General features: G+C 38.5%; 1 protein-coding gene across 3 annotated transcripts in view; it reads right to left on the bottom strand.

Annotated features, from left to right (window-relative positions):
- mctp1a (multiple C2 domains, transmembrane 1a) overlaps positions 1-22,238 on the bottom strand; it is a 251,498-nt gene that overhangs the window by 20,332 nt on the left and 208,928 nt on the right. For all 3 annotated transcript variants that reach the window (XM_007893071.2, XM_007893072.2, XM_007893073.2), the window contains one exon: positions 18,914-18,973. In XM_007893071.2, coding sequence (XP_007891262.1) covers positions 18,914-18,973 — 60 coding nt within the window. The remainder of the gene's footprint in view (positions 1-18,913; positions 18,974-22,238) is intronic.

Below are 22,238 nucleotides of genomic sequence, written 5' to 3'. Positions count from 1 at the left end.
GCACCAGCGTATTTAAAGGTCACAACATTAAAAAATACTCCAAAATATGCATTAGCTTAAAACATGCTCAAGCTTCTGTCGATGTTTTTGGACAATCTGACATAGATCATTTATTCTGCACCAGTATCATCAACAACAAGTGCAAAAGGACAGATGTTCTACTGATTTTAAAAATAACACTAGCTCACATACATTTTTAACAAATAATCGTTTCACTCATGTACTGGTGGTGCTGTGGCACCTTTCAAGCAATTAAATACATTGTGTGCCAAGTCCTTTGACAAGACAGCTGTGCAGTAGCACATTTCATTACAAAATACCGTGGCTATTAATGCTAATTTTATTGATGCTGGTGAGGAGAGTTAGTTAAGTGAGCACCAAGGAATAATATATACAGTAAATTGTTAATGTTATCCAAGATATTTTAGTAACCTGCTCTCCCTATTCTTTAAACTATTTCAATGCATGAGATCACATACTGCATCTCACTTTCAAGAGACTTGCAGTTTATCACAGATCGGTTAACAAAGTAAATTCGCAAAATGGTGAAAGCAATCACAACTTGTTTAATCACTGTAAGAAGAGAATCTGCACAGACACCCAATTAGCTCATTTCCCAGTGATGGGCGAGTTCATGCTTGTATTACCAATCCATCCCATGCCTGCTGAAAAAAACGATGTTATTTGCACGTTAGCATACAATCTGGAAATTCAAGCCAAAGTAAATGAAGATGGATTCACACCTTAATCAGCCTCCACATTAAGTATCTCACTTCGGTAATTGTTCTATATTTTAAATCACAATAATCTACACGCTTCAGATTTCACAAATACAAGCATAATGGGGGGGAGAAAGCAATGACACATTCACTGAGCAAGTGTAAAGGTCTCCATACTGTCACTTGTAAATCTTTGAGACTTGCATTTTATTATAAAATTATTTATTTATTATTTGCATTTTAGCATAAACATAATATTATAGAAATACATTTTATAAGATTGTATACTATACCAGCAACTAAGAAAATCTCTTATTCTATATTCTGGTTAACAGGTTAACAGGATTCTGGATTTTTACTGAACACAGAGCAGTCGAAAGCTGCAGTCTGTGAGCTGGAAGTTTAATGTGTGGACCCACTTCCAGGACATTCAGGGAACATTCAATTTGATAAATACTGAATGCCCAACTAAATTGATCCCGCGTTGAGCAAACGTGGCAAATATTGATACATTTGAGGTATTATGTGATTGAAAAGTCAGAAAGTGGTTTTGGAAGGTCAGAAAAGGACATGGGTTTTTATTTGGCAGGTTTTCATTTGGAACATTCTCTGAATTGAAATATTTATGTTATTTCGCTTTTGCATTGGTACCAGAATGGTACATTCTCTTCAAGTGAGATTTAAAAATCCAAATGTCATTTAAGTGTTACAGTTTAATTTGAGTGACAAATGTTTCCCAGCTGTGCATTTCTATGTAATGGTGTGCAATTGTTCGCAAAAACAAAAACTATAATGGGGACATTGATTTGAGGAGTCAGCTGAATAATACTCCAGTGGTTGTATTTTAGTGGAACCTTTAGGTTTTACTGTGATTGGGCTCTTTCTGGTTTAGGGATGCTCACATTGTTTCACTTAGAGCCAGTCACAGTATTGCATTGGGTTACAGCATCTTCACTAGGGAAGCTTCAATAACCTTTAACTTGTCACCATAAACAAATGTCTTGCTATAGATTTAATTCATTTGGCACATAAAGCAGGCCAGTATTTTCTAAGAGAAGGGAGTGATTGGGTCTGCAGGGTTCCAGGAGGTTACTGAGGTAAAATGGAATAAAGCCATGGAGGGATTTGAGTGTGATGACAAGGATCTTGAATTAAAATTATGTGGAGATATAATGACAGAGGTATCAGAAATCCTCCGTACTGATCCAAATGAGTATTCTTCATGCGTAAGCATGGACATCGAGTACTGGAAGACCAACTGGTATGGACGAGGCATTACAGCTGAGGCTTATCCTGTCATCACCCACAATCCATGCAAGAGCACCTTCCAGCAGGGCTACTAGATTGTGCTCAGGAGGTGGTTCAGGTTTTGCCTTTTTCTTTGAGTCTGGGAGATCAAAGTCGACAGCTGTCTGTTTTGTTTACCATCGCTCCTGATCTCCAGTCGCTGCTACTAATGCTATCAATCACAGAAGTAGATCACTGCTACAGAGTGAAGATGTACACCTCGTATAACCAAAACAAGCAGTTGCAGAATCCTGAAAATGAACTGCATTTGAAGTGTTCTCCTTTTGGAGTTGCACATTTTACTGATGAATCAAAAACCCAGAAAAAGGAGCTGTGGAGCCTCAGAGCCTTAAGCACTGACTTGATCTCAGCAAAAAAATAATATAAACTTAGCTAAATATTTTTCCTTGTTGAATATGGCTGCGCAGCAGAAGTGACAAATTAAGGATAAGCGAAACAAAACAATAAATATCCTTTTTGTTGCAAGCACATCTGTTTTCTGTATTAGAGCTGCCCATTTCGTCAGTGAGGTAATACATCTCTGTAAGGACTCATGAGAAGCAGCAAGGGTGATTATAGCAAAGGTCAGGTCACCAGGAACTAGAGAGGGAATACAACGGAATGCTGAATATCCAACCCTCCCGAACCAAGGCATAGGAAGTGAGCAAAAAGATCAGATAAATAAACAGATAGGAATATCCACAGCAAAGGATGATATAAAAGTTTCAGTTGCAATAACACAATGCACAAACAATAAGTTAATGACAGTATAGTCTAATACACTACAGGGACTGTATGAAAGCACTGGACACCAATTCTGTTCAAGTAAATTTGCAAAATATATATGTGGACCTTAAAAGGGCTGAGAAGGATAATTGATCAGGGCACATGTGGAATGGTTGGCTGCATGGCATTATTGCACAACATTATAAACATCTGATATACAAGGTAGAGAAGGCGCTATCCCTTTGGGAATAAGGCTCATATTCAGCCCAGCGACAATAGATTCATTTTACCTGTCACTGAAGGGTTCTAAAGTTGACAGTCTAGTCTCAGTAGACTTAAATCTATAAAAACTCAGGTTTCCTGAATGATAATAGAAGAGAAGGAGAACGGGGATAAAATAAAATCACCAGACAGCAGTACAAATGTTACCAAAGAACATAACAGCAAGAGTTTGGCTGCCAATAGCTAACATGTCTAGGCAGTTAGCATGTGATAAGCTGTATGACAAGTAAGTGAAACAGTCTTTTACCCTTTTTATACTACCCAGCTGGTGCAAAGCAAAGCTCATCAACATGAAGTACTGAAGTGAGGTCCTGTTTAAGACTAAACTAGCATCAGTGCATCTCGTCCCCCTGAACACAGAAGCTCATGGACTTTGTGTCATAATATTGATGTACGTTGTGATAAAAATGTCTGAAAATTGGTAAGTGGTAATAATAATTCTTGCATTGCACTTGGAATAAGTCAGTGAGTTCTTTGTAATGGTATCAATCAATTTTGCAGTTATTTCTGTCAAATCGCAAAGAAACCCAGAGATCACTGTAGCTTAGTGGTTAGAGCACTTCACAAACGAGAGGACCTAGGTTCGATTCCCGACAGGGCGAAACGTTGGGCAAATTTCCTTACTCCACACACCTCTGTTTACCAAGCAGTAAGGAGGAACCCAGTTGTTAGTCGCCCTAATGGGAATCAAAGCCAGGTCTCGCTTCCGAGGCGAGTGCTCTAACCACTGAGCTACAGGACTCCACCTGCTTATAGCAGGTCTACTGTGGATTCATGATAACCGGAAGCAAAGTACCCTTGGCTTCTGGCACTGACTAGTGGGTTTCTTGTGCTAAAATTGGCCAACTTGTGGGTTGTCAGGTCAATGCAGTCACTTCCAGTGCATTACACTTATGAGCAGAAAGTACCACAAACATCACTTTCTAAGCATTGTGTGCACTCACACTGTGCACAGAGAATGCCTTGCTTCACAAAGTGATAACATTATTGTTATTATTTATCATTAAATAGCCTCTATTAGTAAATTAATAAATTCAATAAATTGAATGGGGAGTAGCTCATTGCTATCTTAAGTGACCACTTTTAACAGTATCCAAACAGCAATGGTGATGGGTTTCTCATGCCAGACACCAGACTGGCTAAACAAAAGGAATCAGCAATGAGACAACACACTTTAACTGGCGTGACCCAGACTATATGAGTCACCACCTTGACTGGGCCACCTTGATTTCATACAGCTTGCCAACCAATTGCCTAACTGAAAACTGACTAACCTCCCCCAGAAAATTGCAGCCCTGTAATTCAAGTTCACGATCCTCCGGTTGGGAGTCCAATGTTCAGTCAGTTGAGCTCCTGGCTGCTTTTCTCCAAAAATACTTTCTACTAACAATGAGCGAAGTGTGGGAAATGCTGACATTTTTTAATAGGATTCTTGTTGAAAAATAGAATTCTGGCTATTTGTCAGCTTGGTTGGTTCAAATAATAATATAATAATAATAATCTTTGCATTTGATATTGCTCCTTATCACTTCTTCAAGACATCTCAAAGCGCTTCACAGAATATACTGTAAAGTGAATTAACAGTATATTTTGTGGGCGAAACATGGCAGCCAATTGGACACAGCAGTAACTCACAAACAGTCATGGATTTTTTTTTAAGGGATTATTACCTCCGGAAAATGATCCACCAATCGACTAACTTACTGCTAGATGAACAGAGGCGTGTGGAATAAGGAAACTTGGCCAACATTTCGCCCAGCCCCGGAATGAAACCCAGGTCCTCTCACTTGCAGAGGCAAGGGCTCTAACCACTATGCTACGGGACTCCACGAGAGCTCACAATGTGAGGTCACAACCAGATATTGCAGAGTTGAAGTTCTATTACTTAGTTTGTTTAAGATAAAATTGCCAGATTATCATGTAAAGGAAACAATTTGAAATTGAATGGGAGAAAAACACAATTTCACCCAGAATGGCCTCTTTTGAATGACGCCAACCGACTGTGGTGACAGAGACATTCAGTGCCAAGTCTGACAGGCTGCTCTGACAGACTCTGACAGTCGCTGGGCGAGATGTGTGTAGCCATGATACAATAATAGATCAAATAAACAAAATAAAAACATAAGATGCCATATAATACAGAAATATTTTCCAGACAAGATATCTAGTTGTAACCAGTTCATTTTACTTTTAACAGGTTCCTAAAAATTGTGCCACAATTCAATTACATGAGACGAACTTTAACTACTAAAGGAAATGAAAATGATTACACCAGTAACAGATGGTAATTTTTTGGTAGCTTTTAAAGGTCAGACCAACTAGAATGTCTGCACTGAACCGAGGCGGGGGGAGGGCGGTGGCCGAAGGAAGATAAGGAGGAAAGATGTTAATTCCAATGAAAATCAATTCAGCAATTTACTAGTTTCAAAGCCACAGGGACAAGACTATCAACGTCAACCAATGTCACATTGTTACTATTTCCTGCTATTGCATACAGCATGAGCAGTGCAGGAACTTCTAAATACTTCCTCTCCAGCAAGGACAGCCACTGACACACTTTATAATTAGAGGTATGATCTATTCCGTTTGATTTTAATCCTGAAGTATCTATGGTACACCTATTTTTTTCTCATGTTATGATAACAGCAATACTCTGATACACCAAAGTGAGAGAGCGCAATAATAAGCAGTTCCCCTATGTATAAAGGAATCACAGACTCTGGGTATTCGGAATTTTAAAAGAAAGCTTCCGCAGGCCCATCGTTTCCTGCCCGCCCACCTCTCTCAGTCCACGCTCCCGCCTCACCACCCTTGCTGACCTTCAGTGGCCAGCGATATTGTCTTTGACTCTGTTTGAATCCTGTGAGCAGAAGATAGCTTATACACTTAGCCAGATCTCCCACCCACACACACACTGGTCCGGCTAAATGGCGTTTTAGTGTTAAAACACAATCCTAGTTCAGATTGAAATGCGAGACATTCATTGCTTCTTTGCAAAAGACAAAAACTCAGCTGTTACAATGTAACAAGTAAAAGTGTAGCTTTATAGTTCATTGGCGTGAACATCTCCACCTCCTCCCTCCCCAATCCTCAAATCAACAGGATTGCTGGTAGTCACAGTTGGCTTTTATCCAGCCATCAAAATATTGCGTTTCTTTCAGATTATCATGTTGTCAAAAGTATCCCATGATAGCCATATTTCCAGCATTTATTTCCCACACCGAATCTAATTTGCATCTTTAATAAAACTGGGATCCATTCATTTCATCCTTACATTTGTTGAGCAGTCCTCTGTTTACACTGGCTAATTTTCCAACTTGATCATTTCCAAGGCAACAATTCTGTTATTTGCCTGAGAATTATTATTTATTTTAAAATATTCGCTTCTTCAATGTGGTATGGCAGCCCGGTGTCTCCAAACATTTATGTATTACATTTTTTTTAAAATTTGGATTTACCATTTTTACTGTATTTTTAAAAATTGCAAAAATTCTGAAATCAAACTCTCTTGTTTCCTAACCAAATAAACTGTCTAGTAGGCCTCCCATTAAATTAAATTTGATAATACTATAGTGTATAATGACCAGCGGTGTGAAAACATTTCTCCTGGATTAGAGCACATTTGACTTTGAAATACAATGCCCTAACACATTGGTTAGACTCAGCACTTGATCTGAATGTTGCATCTTAGTCATTCTTTTTACAAGACAAATTAAGTGGACTTATTGTCACTAATGGGAACTTCTAGTTGGCTATATTTGTACAGCCTGTTAAATGTTTGGGCAAACATGACATACTCTTCCACAGGTCATCCTGTGGAATTAGTCACAAGTCAGTTTTAAATGTTAAAAGAAAATATAAACAGATGTTGGCAAAATAACTTTACTCTATGATAACAAAACTGCTATAAAAACCATTACAAATCTGTAAGTTCTTTTGGATTTGGATTTCTGTTTAAAGTGTACAGAAAGTACTGACCCGAAAGTCTGCAAAATGAAAGCTGTGATTGATTAACCTCAGGTAAGAAAACTACTTTCAAAGATTGCCTGAAAGAAGGGCCAGGGTTCAGTGCATGAAGCAATGGCCTGAGATTTACAGGTCTTGGTCGGGTCTCCGAGTTATTAGCTGGCTTCACCTGCTGTGAGATTTGGTGCCTGCTGGACCAAAAAACATTGTTCAGAAAGACTTGTAAACATGTTTCTAGTAAAATAATGTTTCTATAATTTTAATAGAATAGTACATTCAAATGAAGCATGCAGACTGCAAATGGATTTCATAATTATTCCCAAATTGTTCAAAAGCTTTGAATTTCTGAAGCTTTACTGCTTTATTCTGTGATTCAACCAATAGTAAACCTCTGTGGGTTTTCCCCAGGAATGGAGCATAGCTTTTTCAATCTCTCATATTTGAAATGTACTTATCTCAGGTAAAGAGAATCAGATATTTTCCTCCCTTAAATCAACTTTGCTGTTGTTTCCAAAAGCATTAGAGGAATCCAGTTACACTCTATAGTCCATTTACTGACAACTATCACATTAAAATATATCTGAGGAGTCAGGGGAATATGTCAGCTTTGTGAATTTACTTTCCATATGCTATCAGGAGATAAGCAAGGCTGTAATTCCATATTTCACTTTTTCTTTCATAATTGTCCGTGTATATTGATCTGATTCAATGTTATATGTTTCTGCTAAAAGCTGACACATTTCTCTAATGTAATCCATTAAAAAGTAATATAATTGCCAGGTTTGAAATCTGAAGCCGTAGATTAAGAAACTGTGACTACAGAGGTCAACCAAGCGAAAGGCTACCTCATAGGCACCTCGAGGCAGAGCACGCTTGATGTAAGTGCAGTGCATGCCAGCTGTACCCATCGGCACCTGATCAATAGACCCATTGCATTATCAGGCTTTAACAGCTGCTTATTAGTTCATCAGTTTTGTGTTACTGCCCTCAAACACTAAATATGACAGGAGAAGTCATTTTTTTTCTCTCTGCTGAGAGCATATTCATATCATACTATCTGTTGTCTGTAGTATAACCAATTTTATCAGGCTTTTTTCAAAACGACTCAAGGGATAACTTTCTTCCTGAAGAATTGCTAATTTTAGAAATGGAATTATCCGGTAATGTCTCGTAACACTAGTAAAAGACCTCACTGGCTCATGTCTGATCATCTTTAATGTAAACACCGTTACAACGTCAGGGCTGAGACAACTTTCTGAATCGTTTTACAGCACACAGTGCAGACACACTTTGTTGATCATCCGTGCTTTCAAAGCAACTGATATTCACACAGCTTTGAACAAGACTTTTCACCCACAAAATAAACAGTCAAACCATTTTATAGAATATCCTGTGAAGTGCTTTGAGATGTCTCAACAATGTGATAGGGCATTATACCAAATGCAAGGATCATGTTTATTATTATAATTGCTATTACTATTGAACTAAACAGCTGCAGCACTATGTTGTGGTCACTCAAAATTAAGCTCTCGAAAACACTTGAAAATGTTTTGGGAAGGATATTGCTTTTCTTCTAAACTTTCCATCTCTCCTGATAGAGATTGAATCTTATTGTCTTTTACAGCGGTATGGTTTGTCAGACAGCCTCTGGTACCTCAGCCAAGTGGCCATTAATCCTGGCTAATTTACAGTGCGTAACCCAAAGCTATTGAGGCGAATTGTAGCACCCCTATATCTGCACTACCTCAGAACAACTAACTCATCACAAAACGGGATTCAAATCTGCCACTTTCTGTTCTTTATGATCTGTGGTCCCATTACCCATTGAGTAAGTCCCCTCTTTTTCCTCCCAGTTAATACTGCAACTTATGACATGAGAAATTCAACCCTCTTTGATCCTTACTGCCTGGATTTAAACCTCACTGAAAATGCAACAGAGTACAATATCGGTAACTTTAAAGTGGAACACAACAAATGACAAATATAATTTTATCTGGCTTTTTTCAGTGGCTTTTTTACAGTTCATTTCAAAGTTGTGACACACCAGAGGAGGGTTCAGATGATGAGAGAATCTATCAAAGGAAAGCTCAAGCAGTTTACAAAATGATCTGAACCAGGCATTCCATCACATCTTTGTAACATGCTATCCAAACCAGTTCTTGTTTTTTCTGAATATTGTAAGTACAAGAGCCTTGTTCCCTTCAGATTTTTATGTCTGCTGCCACTGTAATATTTCACATGTACTCACAGCAAGACTCCCATCAGGTGACAGAAAGAGTAGAGATGGATTTTTTTTGTGCTGTGGGTTATCTGTGCTGCAAATTAATGTATTCTCTTCCATAAATGGGGTCAAAAATATAATATGTGATGTGATTGCATGATAATCCTTCTATTTGATATAGTGCCTAATCAAAGTGCTTCACAGGATATACTATAAAGTGGTATGACTGATTGTATTTTGTGGGTAAACACAGCAGTCAATTTGCATATAGCAGTGTCCCACAAACAGGCATGGACTGAGTGACCAATTTTATTTGGGGGATTGTTGGCCAGGACTACAGGATAAACTCCATAGATGTAAAGGGCAGTCAAACCAGTTAATAACTGACCACATGTGGGTGTGGATTCCCTCCTCCCCTCAGAACAGTGCTTGGGTCTGAAACCACCGGCTGCCACCATTGATACTGCCATTGATATTGCCGCCAGCAGAGTGCTGCATCACGGGATGTCTGACTGCGTTAAGCCAACCAACGCAGTGTTGCTTCAAGTGTAGCACAAAAGCCATATGTAATGTCAGACTTACACAGATACATGAAAGAAGTGAGTACAGTTTGCCAAGTGCACTCAGAACAGCAAGATTCCTTGAAGTAAAAAAAGACCGGCTTCATTCCATGTGCCAATGGTGGTTCACAGAGTTTTCGGGTCTAACCAAGGTCACAGGGGAATTCACACCAGTCAGCAACTATAGACTGGTCTGAACACAAATTTCAGTGATGTGATGATTATCACCCCGTAATTCTAAAGAGCATCTTTGCTTTTATGGCATTTGGGTTGTTCTGTCAAATGTTATTTCACCCGGTAACATTTTCTGGGTTATCTTAAGGTATTTTACTGAGATTTGGCTTCAATTAGTTCCTCAAGTTTAATTGTGTTGCACACCTGAATGTCATCTTGCCTGGGGCCCTCTTGGTGAGCCCACTGTTTTGTCAATTAAAGTGCAGAGTGGATATATTTTAAAATCAAAGCAACCCTACAAAAGCATCGAATTTAGATAAGAGATGCAGTAAGGTTCCTCAAAATGTATTTTTATTGCATATCACAATTTTCTCACTCAATAAATGTGCTGTTTTAAAGTTTTGATTTATGAGTCTTGCTGTTCTGAGTGCACTTGGCAAACTGCACTCACTTCTTTCATGAATCTGTGTAAGTCTGACATTACATAAGGCTTTTGTGCTACACCTGAAGCAACACTGCGTTGGTTCTGTCAAAGATTATACACCAACAGTGACCTATTACTGTCTGAGGGCATCTGTTTTGATACAGACTGTACTGCATTTTATTACAGGACACATTATGATCACTTCACTTCAATCAGGTCCTGGATCTGTAGTTTCTAAAGAGAAGCTGTTATGCTATACTCTTTGCATCTTCAACTCTACTACTATTATTTTATTAAAATAACTGCCGGACTCTACCTAACAAAGCACGTTAGGGCTAGGTCTGTATGAGGGTAGATTGCAGCAGCATTCCTTTATCTATTGGTTATTTCTCCTTCACAAAACGCACTTTATGGACTGCAGTAAATGCTGTTGGGGCCTTCTACTTGGGTAAGTTGTTTTTTGCTGTCAGCGTTGTTGTTAGCTGTTGGAAGTTGCCAAGAGACCACGCCCCAATAAACTTGGGATTTAGAAATCATCTTTTCTGAGATTTAGTTTCATGAAGTAGGTTATTTGTTCAGATTTGGCCACCTTCCATACCCTTAGATTCAGATGGGCGTATCCCTCTTAAATTACTTCAGTGAGAAGCATTGTCAGCCCACAAGTAGGAATAAGCTCTAGAGGATGACATGAAATAGATTAAAGGGTGTTCTTAGGAACTAGTGTAAAGGGTCTCTCTTGGATCTAATGGCTTAGTCCTTGAGAGCTGACCCCCATATGGGTGTACTGAAGTAAGTGTAAGTCTTGATGAGGGATTTAAAGATAGCTAAACAAGGGGGAAGGCGGGGGGATAGTCAGATATATTCCTTCTTTCCTTTTATCAGAATCTTTGTGTTCATGAGATGTGGGGGTACAGCACTGCAGATTGCAGCAGTTTATTCTGACTTGTTTCAGTCTGTGGAAAACATGCTCAATGCCTAACCCATGCCTGTAATGTTCAGTGTACTCTTCCGGCCTTGTATAGCTCTCATCTTTAAAAATTTATACCATGGCAGTTTAGAAAGTATGTGACTGGAATATTGTGTGGAACTTTTTTATTTTTCATAGGCTTGTACTGCATTGAAATCAAGCTCTCAAAAGGCTGGAAAGATAATAGTTGTTTTGTATATGAGATAATATTAATAATCATTGCATTTGATATTGCGCTTTTCACATCTTCTAGACGTCTCAAAGCGCTTTACAGAATATACTGTAAAGTGAATTGACTGTATATTTGTGGGCGAAATGCAGGAGCCAATTGCGCACAGCAGTGTCCCACAAACAGCCGTGGATTGAGTGACCAAATTATTATTGTCTTTTTCTTGAGGGATTATTATCAGGCGTGTGGAGTAAGGAAACTTGCCCAAGGTTTCACCCTGCTGGGAATTGAACCCAGGTCTCTTACTTGCAAGGCGAGTGCTCTATCCACTGAGCTACAGGACTCCATATGAGATGTTACTCATTTCGGTTTTCTTTTGTTAACTACAAATTGTGCAAGGGCAGAAGTACTAGAATTGTGGACTTTGCTACCCTACTTGATGGAGAGTCTGAAACATCTTATTTTAATTGGAGTCAGCTTGCTTCGTGTCTCCCCACCCGATTTGCCCACCTTTGATGGGCAAACTTTCAGCTATCCTTCTCCCACTCTTTAGAACGCCATCCAAAGTCCCTCTGCTTCGCCCTTCCCACCTTTAAAGCCCACCCAAAGATCCATCTTTTCAGCTGCATTTTTGTTTTCGACTATCACCTTTTACCACCTCATCCACCCTCTTCAGCTCCCTCCACTCCTTCTACCCCCAAATGGGCTCCCAGTCAGCTGTGTAAAGTCCCCTTTGAGACATCCTTCTAACTTGAAAGGCACTATATAAATGTAAATTACTGTTGTTGAATTCACCCAGCACTCTCCCCTGGTAAGGTGCACTGTAGTATAATAATCCTTGCATTTGATGTAGCACCTTATCACGTCTTTGAGATGTCTATAATTTAATAGCTATTAATAGTGTCCTGTGTAATATTATTACTGTATTATTATGTATTATTTAATAAACATGGCCCCACTATCATGTGTACCTATTCCTTTCCTCATGTCTCATGGGGCCTCTAAACGTCTTATCCACGTTGCTTATTGGACCTCATTTCTGGACTCTGTCAGGTACTCAGTGGAAATGAGGAACTAGTCTAAAACCAACAAATAATATTTGATCCCATGACAGTGCTAATGTTTGAACACTTTGATAATAAATCATTTATATACCTCAAGAACATAATCAGAAAAAAATTGCATGTTTTCAATTTTGTCCTATGTAGTCAGACCCATTCAACAGGAAGAGTATTCATTCTGTGTTCCTGAGACTTTGCGTATAAAAATCAGTCAAGTGGCTGTGGTCAGGTTAATTCTCTAGCAGCAGAATTTCTCTCATAACACACGAATACCATTTATTTCATCACCTAACAGTCACAGTGAATTATATATAGGCTATAATTTATAATGTTGATGTATCCCATAGAAATGTGCTACAGAACCAGTAAAATGCCTAATATATCCTTCGAGTGTGTTATTGTCATTAGAACCCCATTCCAATTCATTAATCAGTAAGTAAAACATATTATTCAAATTATTTAAACCTCCAAGTACAAAGCTAAATATTTTTGAATGGAGTTTGAATGACAGTTGTTTCCACTCAGCAGTTGTAGACTGATGACATGGCAATAGATATTGTACCATTCATACTATGAGTCAAGGCATAAGGGTTTTACAAATGGGGGCATTGTTCTTGATTATTATTTCTCTTGATTTTTTAAAAAATTAGTTTTAGAAGAATACTCCTCTTGCTTCTCTGATGGTTTAGTGGGTAAACACTCTCCCCAGTAGAGCACGACACCAAACAAGTGTCTAATATACAACGATTCATAGCTACTTCCTACCAGTAACTAGAAGTACATTTTGCCAAATCACAGAACTTGACTCTAATTTGATCCACTACAGGTAAACGGAGTTCCACAGGTTGGAACTATGAACTTCCAGTTACCAAAGCAGTAAGCCTCTGGTACAGCAAAAAAAATTACTCATATCGACTAGAAGATTGTAGGTTTGATTTACAACACCACCAACAATTTTACATTTATGTAGCAACTTTCACATTGGGAGTTAGTCAATCTCAGCTGAAGCAGAAGTTGAAGCATTAAATATGCCTCAGGACTCTAAGTAGGTAAGAGTGACACTGGAGGTATGTAATACTAATAATAATCCTTGCATTTGATATCGCGCTTTTCACGTCGGGAGGACGTCCCAAAGCGCTTCACAGAACAAACTGTAAAGTGAATTGACTGTATATTTGTGGGCGAACGCGGCAGCCAATTGCACACAGCAATGTCCCACAAACAGTCGTAGATTGAAAATGACCAATTTATTATTGTTTTTGGTTTTTGGAGGGATTATTATTAGGCGTGTGGAGTAAGGAAACTTGCCCAAGGTTTCGCCCTGACCTGCCTGGAATTGAACTCAGGTCTCTCGCTTGCAAAGCGAGTGCTCTAACCACTGAGCTACAGGACTACACGATGTAGGATGTATGTATAAACCACAACCTTTAACAAGTGGATGTAAGGTCAATTCTCCCTTCCTCCTCCTCTACTGAAGACACTAGCTCAGGCTGGGGTTAGGTTCTATGCATGTCAGACGCTCTCTGGCATCTCACCAATGGATCTTTTCTCATATCTGAGCCTAGACAGTGAGTGTCGGCAGACAATTCAATTTTGAGGGCATAACAGCTGAGTCCGATCCTGTTCTCAACTCTGTCTACACAAGATCACTTTCCAGTAAGGATGTATAAAACCAATCTACTGGAAGCTTATCTTACATTCTTACATGTAACAAATCCAATACATTGCAACCATAACAAAATTTCAGTGGGATGTAAGGTGATAATTATTTTACATCCCCCCAAAATAAAAAAAATTATTCTCTAAGCGATTAGAACCATTAATACAATTATATTATTTTCTGTTACTACTAACTCGAGCAGGTCTTTTTTTTTTAACTCCAGCAGCTATAAATTCAAGCCAATCCAAAGCCTTTGCAGTTCTCTCAAAAACAAGGACTCTTTTCAGTTACCTGCTATAGTTTACAGACTCACAGCTCTGAACAATTAACCGCTGACTTGCCCTTTCATTGTGACTAAGTGACTAATATCTACATTGGCTCCAAGAAAGACACTTTTCACAATCGCCCAATGATCTGCTAAGTGAAAACACATGCAGGAGCTTATGTGATGCCCGTGAGGGGTCCTTATTGAATGGAAAACAGGTGTGTGAGTTTTGTGCCATGTAATACCCCATTTAGTCCTGAGTACAAAGGTTACAGGACTAATGGGTGCCTTGTGCTGCACAGGGAAAGCAGAGGTACAGGCTGAGGTTAAACATCTGGGACATATTTCACATACTTGCAACATATGCTTCGGTTTCAATTAGAATGAGGCTTTGGCACATTTATTAATCTTTTACTTTCATCTTCTAAAATGCCTCTGACCTGGCCTTAATATTTTTCAGCATGAACAAACAGAGCAGTAATGAAAAAGAGTTTCTACCTGCTAGCACGAGAACAGGCAAATTTGTTGCACAGTGAACTTCAATTTATTGTGAACCTAGAAGAAAACATAAAGGCTGCAAAAAGGAAAAGAATCCCCCTGGAGAGAAAATATCAAATCCTTTAATCTGACCATTGCATTAGATCATTATGAATAAGCCCTGCCTTTAGAAATCCATTTTTGGTTTCCATACTATGTGCCCCACATACCCTACAAGTCCTGCACAGACATTTTAAGAGTTTCATTGATAATAATACTACAACAACAACAAAATTACACTTATAGAGCACCTTTCACGTTGGGAGGATGTCCCAAAGCACTACTACATATAAAAAAGATATTCACTTAAGTGAGTGAAACAATAAATTCTCCATTACTTGGAAGGAATGAAAAAAGGGATTGTGCAGTGGTTGAGAATAAGGAAAAGAAGGAGTGCTATTCGCGTCCATCTTATGTTCTGAATTTATACTTCAGTCCTCAATTTAATACATCTCACTTTTCTGGAGATTCTCAATTTACTTTAAACAACTTGTTCTTCTGTAGTAGGATGAAAGTCTTGAAGCACTTCACAAATAAATATGGATTACTGATCTGGGAGAAAAGGAGAGAAAATTTCAGGGTATTGAGCAAAGGCACAGTTAAAGAGAGGTAGTATTCGTTGAAGGTTTTGAAAGAAGGGATAGAACGGCAAGGCAAAGTGATTTTGTGAGTTACAGAGAATGGCTGAAGGCTTCACGACTGATGGCAGGATGAGGTACGTGAGGAACGAGCAATGACCAGAGTGTGATGAGAGGAAGAGACGTACAGGAGAACAGAGCTTTCCTTTTACTGCATTTCAGAACCAAGGGCACTTTTGATTGCATTCTAGTGCAAGTGTTTTGGAGCTTTAATGTGTGTCGCTGGTTTTGAAGAGAATAGAATAGCAGCAATGCACAATTTCCATTTCATTTTGCTGCTGCTGGCCAGGGAATGCTAATAAGGTCAGAAGAAATTACCTGTGCCACAGAAGTTTCAATAATTCCTTCTGTTCCAACTGGGACTACTTGGTATTTCACACGATTAATTCGATCACGGACAAAAAGTTACAACCTACTGCTCACGGTACCTTGTTTGGTCATTTTGGCAGACTTGTGAAATCAACCTGCTGCTACAGTGTAGAATGTCCACTGGTGGCTATTTAAATATTGATATATTCAATGTACTCTCTGGTTCAGGAATCAGCCAAAATTATTTATTTGACATATTTCTAGTGATTAAAACAGATTATTCCATTAAATGGATCACCTGGTCCACATTTGCTTGATACACTGAACATTTTTATTGGGGAAAAAAAGGACCAAAAATATATCCCGTGAGGCTCAAGTGTTTATCCTAAATAAAGTGACAGACCCTGGAGGATGTGCAGGTTATAATATAATCAGGTTCATACACTGTTACAAATGGTTGACTTTGGAACTCTTCATAATCACGCTGTGGTGCCCATTATTCCCTTAATACAATTTTGACAGGGATAGCCCTGCACAATAAATATCTTGGTAATAGAAATGTTATTTACTTGAGAATATGCATTGAGTGACAACATTTGCTACAACCTTAGACCCGTTAATCTCAGGAGATGAGATCAGTTTGATTCAATGTTTTGTGTTGAACCAGCACCTCTTTTACAGTATAACTGCAGTTTTAATGAACTCAATTCAAATAACCAGATCACCTTGAAGAGGCAGTATCAGACTGCTACCGTCTGCACTTGATGGAGTAGAAAAACAGCCAATACCAAAACAAAAGGTTTGACTTCTGGCTGACCCATCAGAATACCTTTCTGCTGCAGAACACACACTATTACTTGCCGTCTAATTATATATTTGCCTCAGTATCAACCACAATTACAACTGACTTAAGATGTTCCAATATATTATCTTTCCACTGAAACTGGAGAATATGGTAGTTGGCATCCAACCCATTCCTTATATATCAGAGAAATAGAATGAACACATTTCTGAACAGGAGTGCTTAACAGCAAAACAACAACTTGCATTTGTATAGTGCCCTTCACACAGGTGGCGTCACAGAGTACTTAAGGAATTGAAGCATGTTGGAAGTGCAAAGAGTCTATTATAAGTTACTGCTTCTGCAAAATTATGCGGTTGGAAAGGAACTCGGGGAAAGTGGGAATGCTGCTAATGTCCAGCTTTGCCACTTGAAAAACTGCCTCGCAAGGTAAACTGCATCTCCAGCAGGGAACCAATATACATTATACCAACTCACTAGATCCTGGTTCCAAGGTTATCTTAAGTCGCAGCTGAGGTTTTGCAAGTGAACGTATTATACATACGGTTTACAAGGCTTTTCCAGTAGTCAAGTTACAGCCACGCTACCATTTTCCTGAGCACTTTTTCAATCCCAAACTGTGTGTAATATATAATCCATATATAATTATTGAAATAAGTAAAAAAAAGAGTGAACTTTATCACTTTGTGATGACTCTGCCCTCTCCACTAGTTTATATATTTCTTTGTTGCATTCTTCTTTTGTTACTGTAGGTTATTATTAACTTAAATAAGAATAAAATTGTTTATTACTGGATCCAAGTTTAATCTACTGACTAAAAACTGACTACACACACATTCTTCCCTTTATGCTATCAAAGGTAAGATTCCCCAGTTGTGATTTTCTGCAAGTAGTAAAAGCAGTTTAAAAACACTACAGTAACATGGATTTTATGAAAATCATCATAAATGTGGCAAAAAGACGTAAACAGAAAAGAAAGTTCTGTATGTTCTGGTGCTTCTCTTTTCAAATAATGTCAAGAGCTCTTTTACATGCACCTTGAAAGGCAGGTGGACTTTTATCTGAAGTTTAATAGCTGATTCCTTTGTAATGTTCAATTTCAATGAATCTAACTATTTATATACGCACCAATCTTGTTATAACATTCACTGTCAGCACTGCTCCTTTCATAGCTTAGATATATTGTGGACTATACACTTCTGACGTTGACTCGCTGGCTTCCTGTGCACAACATGCACGCCTTTATCCTCAGCAAGTGCCATTGACATCATTTCCTGTGTGTTGTGTATTGCTTGTTATACGCAGGAAGTGACATCAGCAGCACCTGACAACCAGGCGGCCATTTTTACACTCCTCATTATACCCGGGATCTAGGCTTATAGACACAAACTACCATGTTGGAACTGGATTGGCCTGTAATACATACAGTGTTAAATCAAGAAAATATTCCCAGTGAATCATCACTGAAAGTACATCAATTTGACCTTGAGCCTCGCTCCCACCAGGAGCTCTAGGAGGTAGTTTCAGAATTGCATGGATGCAATTCTGCTGAATATGGTTTCACCTACAAAATTCCAAAGCGTTCTTGACTCTTTAATACCATTAAAAATGTAACTGGTGTTTGGCATCAGTGTACAGAGAGTTGCACAAGCGTTTGATGCTCATTCTCAGAGCTTATCGCCTGGCAAGAGCGATTCAGAACTGAAAATATAAATGCTGTTTTTCACTCTGAAGTGAAAGATATTACTCTGATGAAGACATCGGATGAACCTTGTATTCTTGTCATTCCAGGAAGTACAGCAACAATTCTAAAAATCTGAATTGTCCTTCAGAAACCTTTCACTGCAGTGATCTTACCAAATTCACAATGTGCAAGGCATGCCGATTTACTTTTTAATGCTTGATGTATGCACACATACACATGCAAAAAAAATGTCTAACCCAGTCACAGGCCAAAGAATAGGATTTATTGCTGGCATTCCCCTTTCCCAATGTACACTAGTTGTTAGGATGATAAACAGCTCTGTCCAATTATCTCCACTCAAACTCTTCAACTAAGTCTTTCTGGTCTGCAGGACCCAGTCAGGTCTAAAAACAACAGCCACTGATACCTGAGGGAAAGGAAAAGTGCACCAAAGATAATTACCTTGTCAACTTTGACACCATCATCTTCCTCATACTCCATCAAGTTCTCCTCTAATTCTTGCTGTTGAGAGGGAAAAAAAGAAAGTGAAACAGTCATCGAGAAAGAACAGGAACCACTATACTACTCTGTCACTTGGATTCCACAGTATTTAGGTTACAAAAACGTGCCTTTTAAATAACACTGGTTATATATATAATTTTAACCTCTCTTTCAAGGACCTTGACAATGAGAAAGGAAGATGAAAGCAAGAAAACTGGGGCACAACATCCTGCCTGAACTGCTGTAAAGCCACAGGAACTCTGAAAAATTATATTTAAAGAACATTAGTTATTATTCCCCTGCTCAATGCTATGCATCATTTCTTGCCAAAAATACAGGAAAATGACCTCCTGCCAATGCTACTCTGAAACTGGGAAATGCATAAAAGAAGCCTGTGAGTAACTGTCGTTGCAATTTTCCCTTATTCTGATTATTAGTGACATTCAAGAACTCTGTGCTGTGGAGACCAAAACAACATGTCTTTTAAGTCCCTGGGCCTCCAAGGGTCTAATTTGCAAGATTTGCAAAATGTTCTGTACATAGCAAATCCTGGATGTGTTTCAGCTGATCCTCTTGAACTCAGTCTTACTATTGACATCTGAGCTTTCATATCACTAGGCCATGCTCTCTGGAATTCCTTTCCAAAGCTCACTCTGCCTCACAGTTCCCATCTCTCTTTACCATTTTGCCCCTACTTTGGTCAGCTTTCTCCTTCCCCACTACTTCCAACCTTGCTTGGATTTCCACTTTGGCTCTATAAAGAATCTTGGGACGTCCTCCTATCATGAAAGGCGCTACACAAATGTAATTTTGTATTGTATAAAGTGCTTTATACAATACAATTCAGAGGGCTGACTATGATACAACAGGATCTGCTTTTGCGAATCTTGCAAATTACAGTTCATTGTGTGTTATAGGATGTTTCATTTGAGTTAAAGATAATATGAGTAATATTAAAGGGGAGTCACTGCTTGTTTAAAGATTTTCCTGGCATGCTCAGTCACTGGAGAATCCCGCAGTACTTCCTCAGTTGTTGCTCTCGTTTGATGGTGAACCAGACAAGGCTGTGGTGCAATTGAGTCAATATTAATGCAGCACAAAACCTACCGTTTCTTAACAAGCTATGAGTGAAATCTTCAAATGACTGATGGCTGATGAGAAGGGCTTTGAGCTATGTGACCAGACAATTTTAGTATTTTTCCCTGAGGTGGAATTGTTCTGCTCTACAGCCCAGCTGCACATTGAGGAAACTCATTCCATGTGTGTCCAACAGGCCTGGCACCTGAATCTGGGACGATCTGTCTGAGAAGTCATCACTGTAACTGCTAGGTGATTTTTATACTGTACGATATGGACCAAATATGGAATATTGATACATAATTGAACTGCACCATTGAAACGCTCACAGCCTGGAAATCCTTTTCCCTTTTCCTATCCCCGACACACATGTTGCCACCTCAATCTATGGATATGCTGAGTATAGATGAACTCCAGAAAGAAAATTACAAGTTGAGAACAACCTAAATGATTGATGCACATGAGCATTCAGTCCCAAACACCTACAGTGACATCTGGCATTGACCTGGGAACCAAGTGCCTGCCCTTCCTTTAGCCAGAGTGGTCACTGGGAGTCGACTTTACAAAACAGGAGAAAATAAGACAAGATGGGGAAAGGCATTTTATGAAACAAATAAAAGCATTACCACTAGAATAGCAATAAAGGGATGATCCAAAAATGATTTAGTACTGTAATTATAAAAGGCTAATATTTTTGATTGAACAATCAAACTCTTGGTCAGTATTTAGAGGCAATGGGGGCTACTTCCCCTTTTTCAGCAAGTTTACCAGGAATAGGAATAGTCTACACTTGCAACTGTTCACACCTCAACTTAGTAAATGTAAGTACTAAGAAGGAAACAATGAATTTAATAGGTTTAAATAAAGTTGACTGAATATTGGATACGCTGAGGACTATTTTACGTTGATCGCTAAAATAATCGGATTTCCCAATGTGAAAACACATGAAAAGATCGCTTCAGTGATCAGCCAAAGTTAGGTCCTTCAGTTATAAAAGCACGGCCTCCAGGCTATTGATTCCAGAAATGGCTAGGTGGACAGATGCACTCAGTATCAGTTTCTTTATTGTTTCCAGCCAACACCAGGACTTAAATTGCAGAAAACAACATCGTTAAAGAACATGCACACACAGATCTGTGTAACTAAAACCACTATTGAAATACTATCAGGTATTCAATTGACCTGAACAAGTAAGAATAGATCAGTAACACAATTTTAATGGCACAAAATGATTTTTTTTGTGGCAGATGGTGAAAACTCTTTTAGTAAAAAAATAAATAAAATACACATATCTGGATTCACACCACAATTACTGAACAATTATCTCACAGCTAACAGCAACACTGATCCTCGTGGAGCAGAATGTGGCTATCCAGTATCCTGTTCAATATTTGCAGTTTGGACATAGAGTATTTATATCTCAAGTAAAACCTGCATCAGGAATCTCTAGGAAAATACTGTTCCATTTGCACCTCAAACTAGTCAATATAATGAGGTAATGATGTTCTGACAGGTTATAGGCTGGGGAATAACTGAATTATTGGACACACTACTGTTTTAAAACAGCTAAAATTAAATTGCAACTTGTGCAATTAATTAATCATAATTCATCAACAAATATTATCTGCTACTTAGGTAAAAGCATAGATTTTTTTCACCTCTCTCCTTGTGAACTTATAAGTCTTAAAGAAGAAGCGTTTTCGAGAGAAGGATATTGCGGTCAATTTTGCAACATTTCTTAACCAAAAATCTGTAAGTAAGTAAATCCCCCATTCCAAAAAGAAATTGAGATGGAGCAGCATTCCTAAGTTTGCTTCATGCACTTTCAGATCTCTTAATTAAGAAATCATGTTAAGAAATAGTGCAAACTCACCTCTATGTTTCACGATTTTCTTGACTTCCAATCACAATTACAACCTTATTTGAACAGCATCTTAACTGAAAACATTTTGTGTTTGGTCTTGATGTCATACCTCTGGGCATAATCGTGATTGTTGTTCCATAAACCACATACACTTCATCTCTCTTCAGCTTGGACCCTAACGTGTCAAACAAAACCACTGCAACTCACTAAACTCAACCTGCACACCAAACATGATACTAAATAGAAACATCCAAGGCCCAACATTTCATAATGTGCAAATAATGAGAGTCACGTGTGGTTAGAGATCAATGTTGTAAAAAGGTTAAGACCAATTTATGTAAACAC

The sequence above is a fragment of the Callorhinchus milii genome, unplaced genomic scaffold (assembly GCF_018977255.1).
Source record: "Callorhinchus milii isolate IMCB2004 unplaced genomic scaffold, IMCB_Cmil_1.0 Scaffold1, whole genome shotgun sequence".
Lineage (NCBI taxonomy): Eukaryota > Metazoa > Chordata > Chondrichthyes > Chimaeriformes > Callorhinchidae > Callorhinchus > Callorhinchus milii.
Note: the sequence above shows the minus strand (reverse complement) of the source record. Positions and strands in the feature narration are given on the sequence as shown.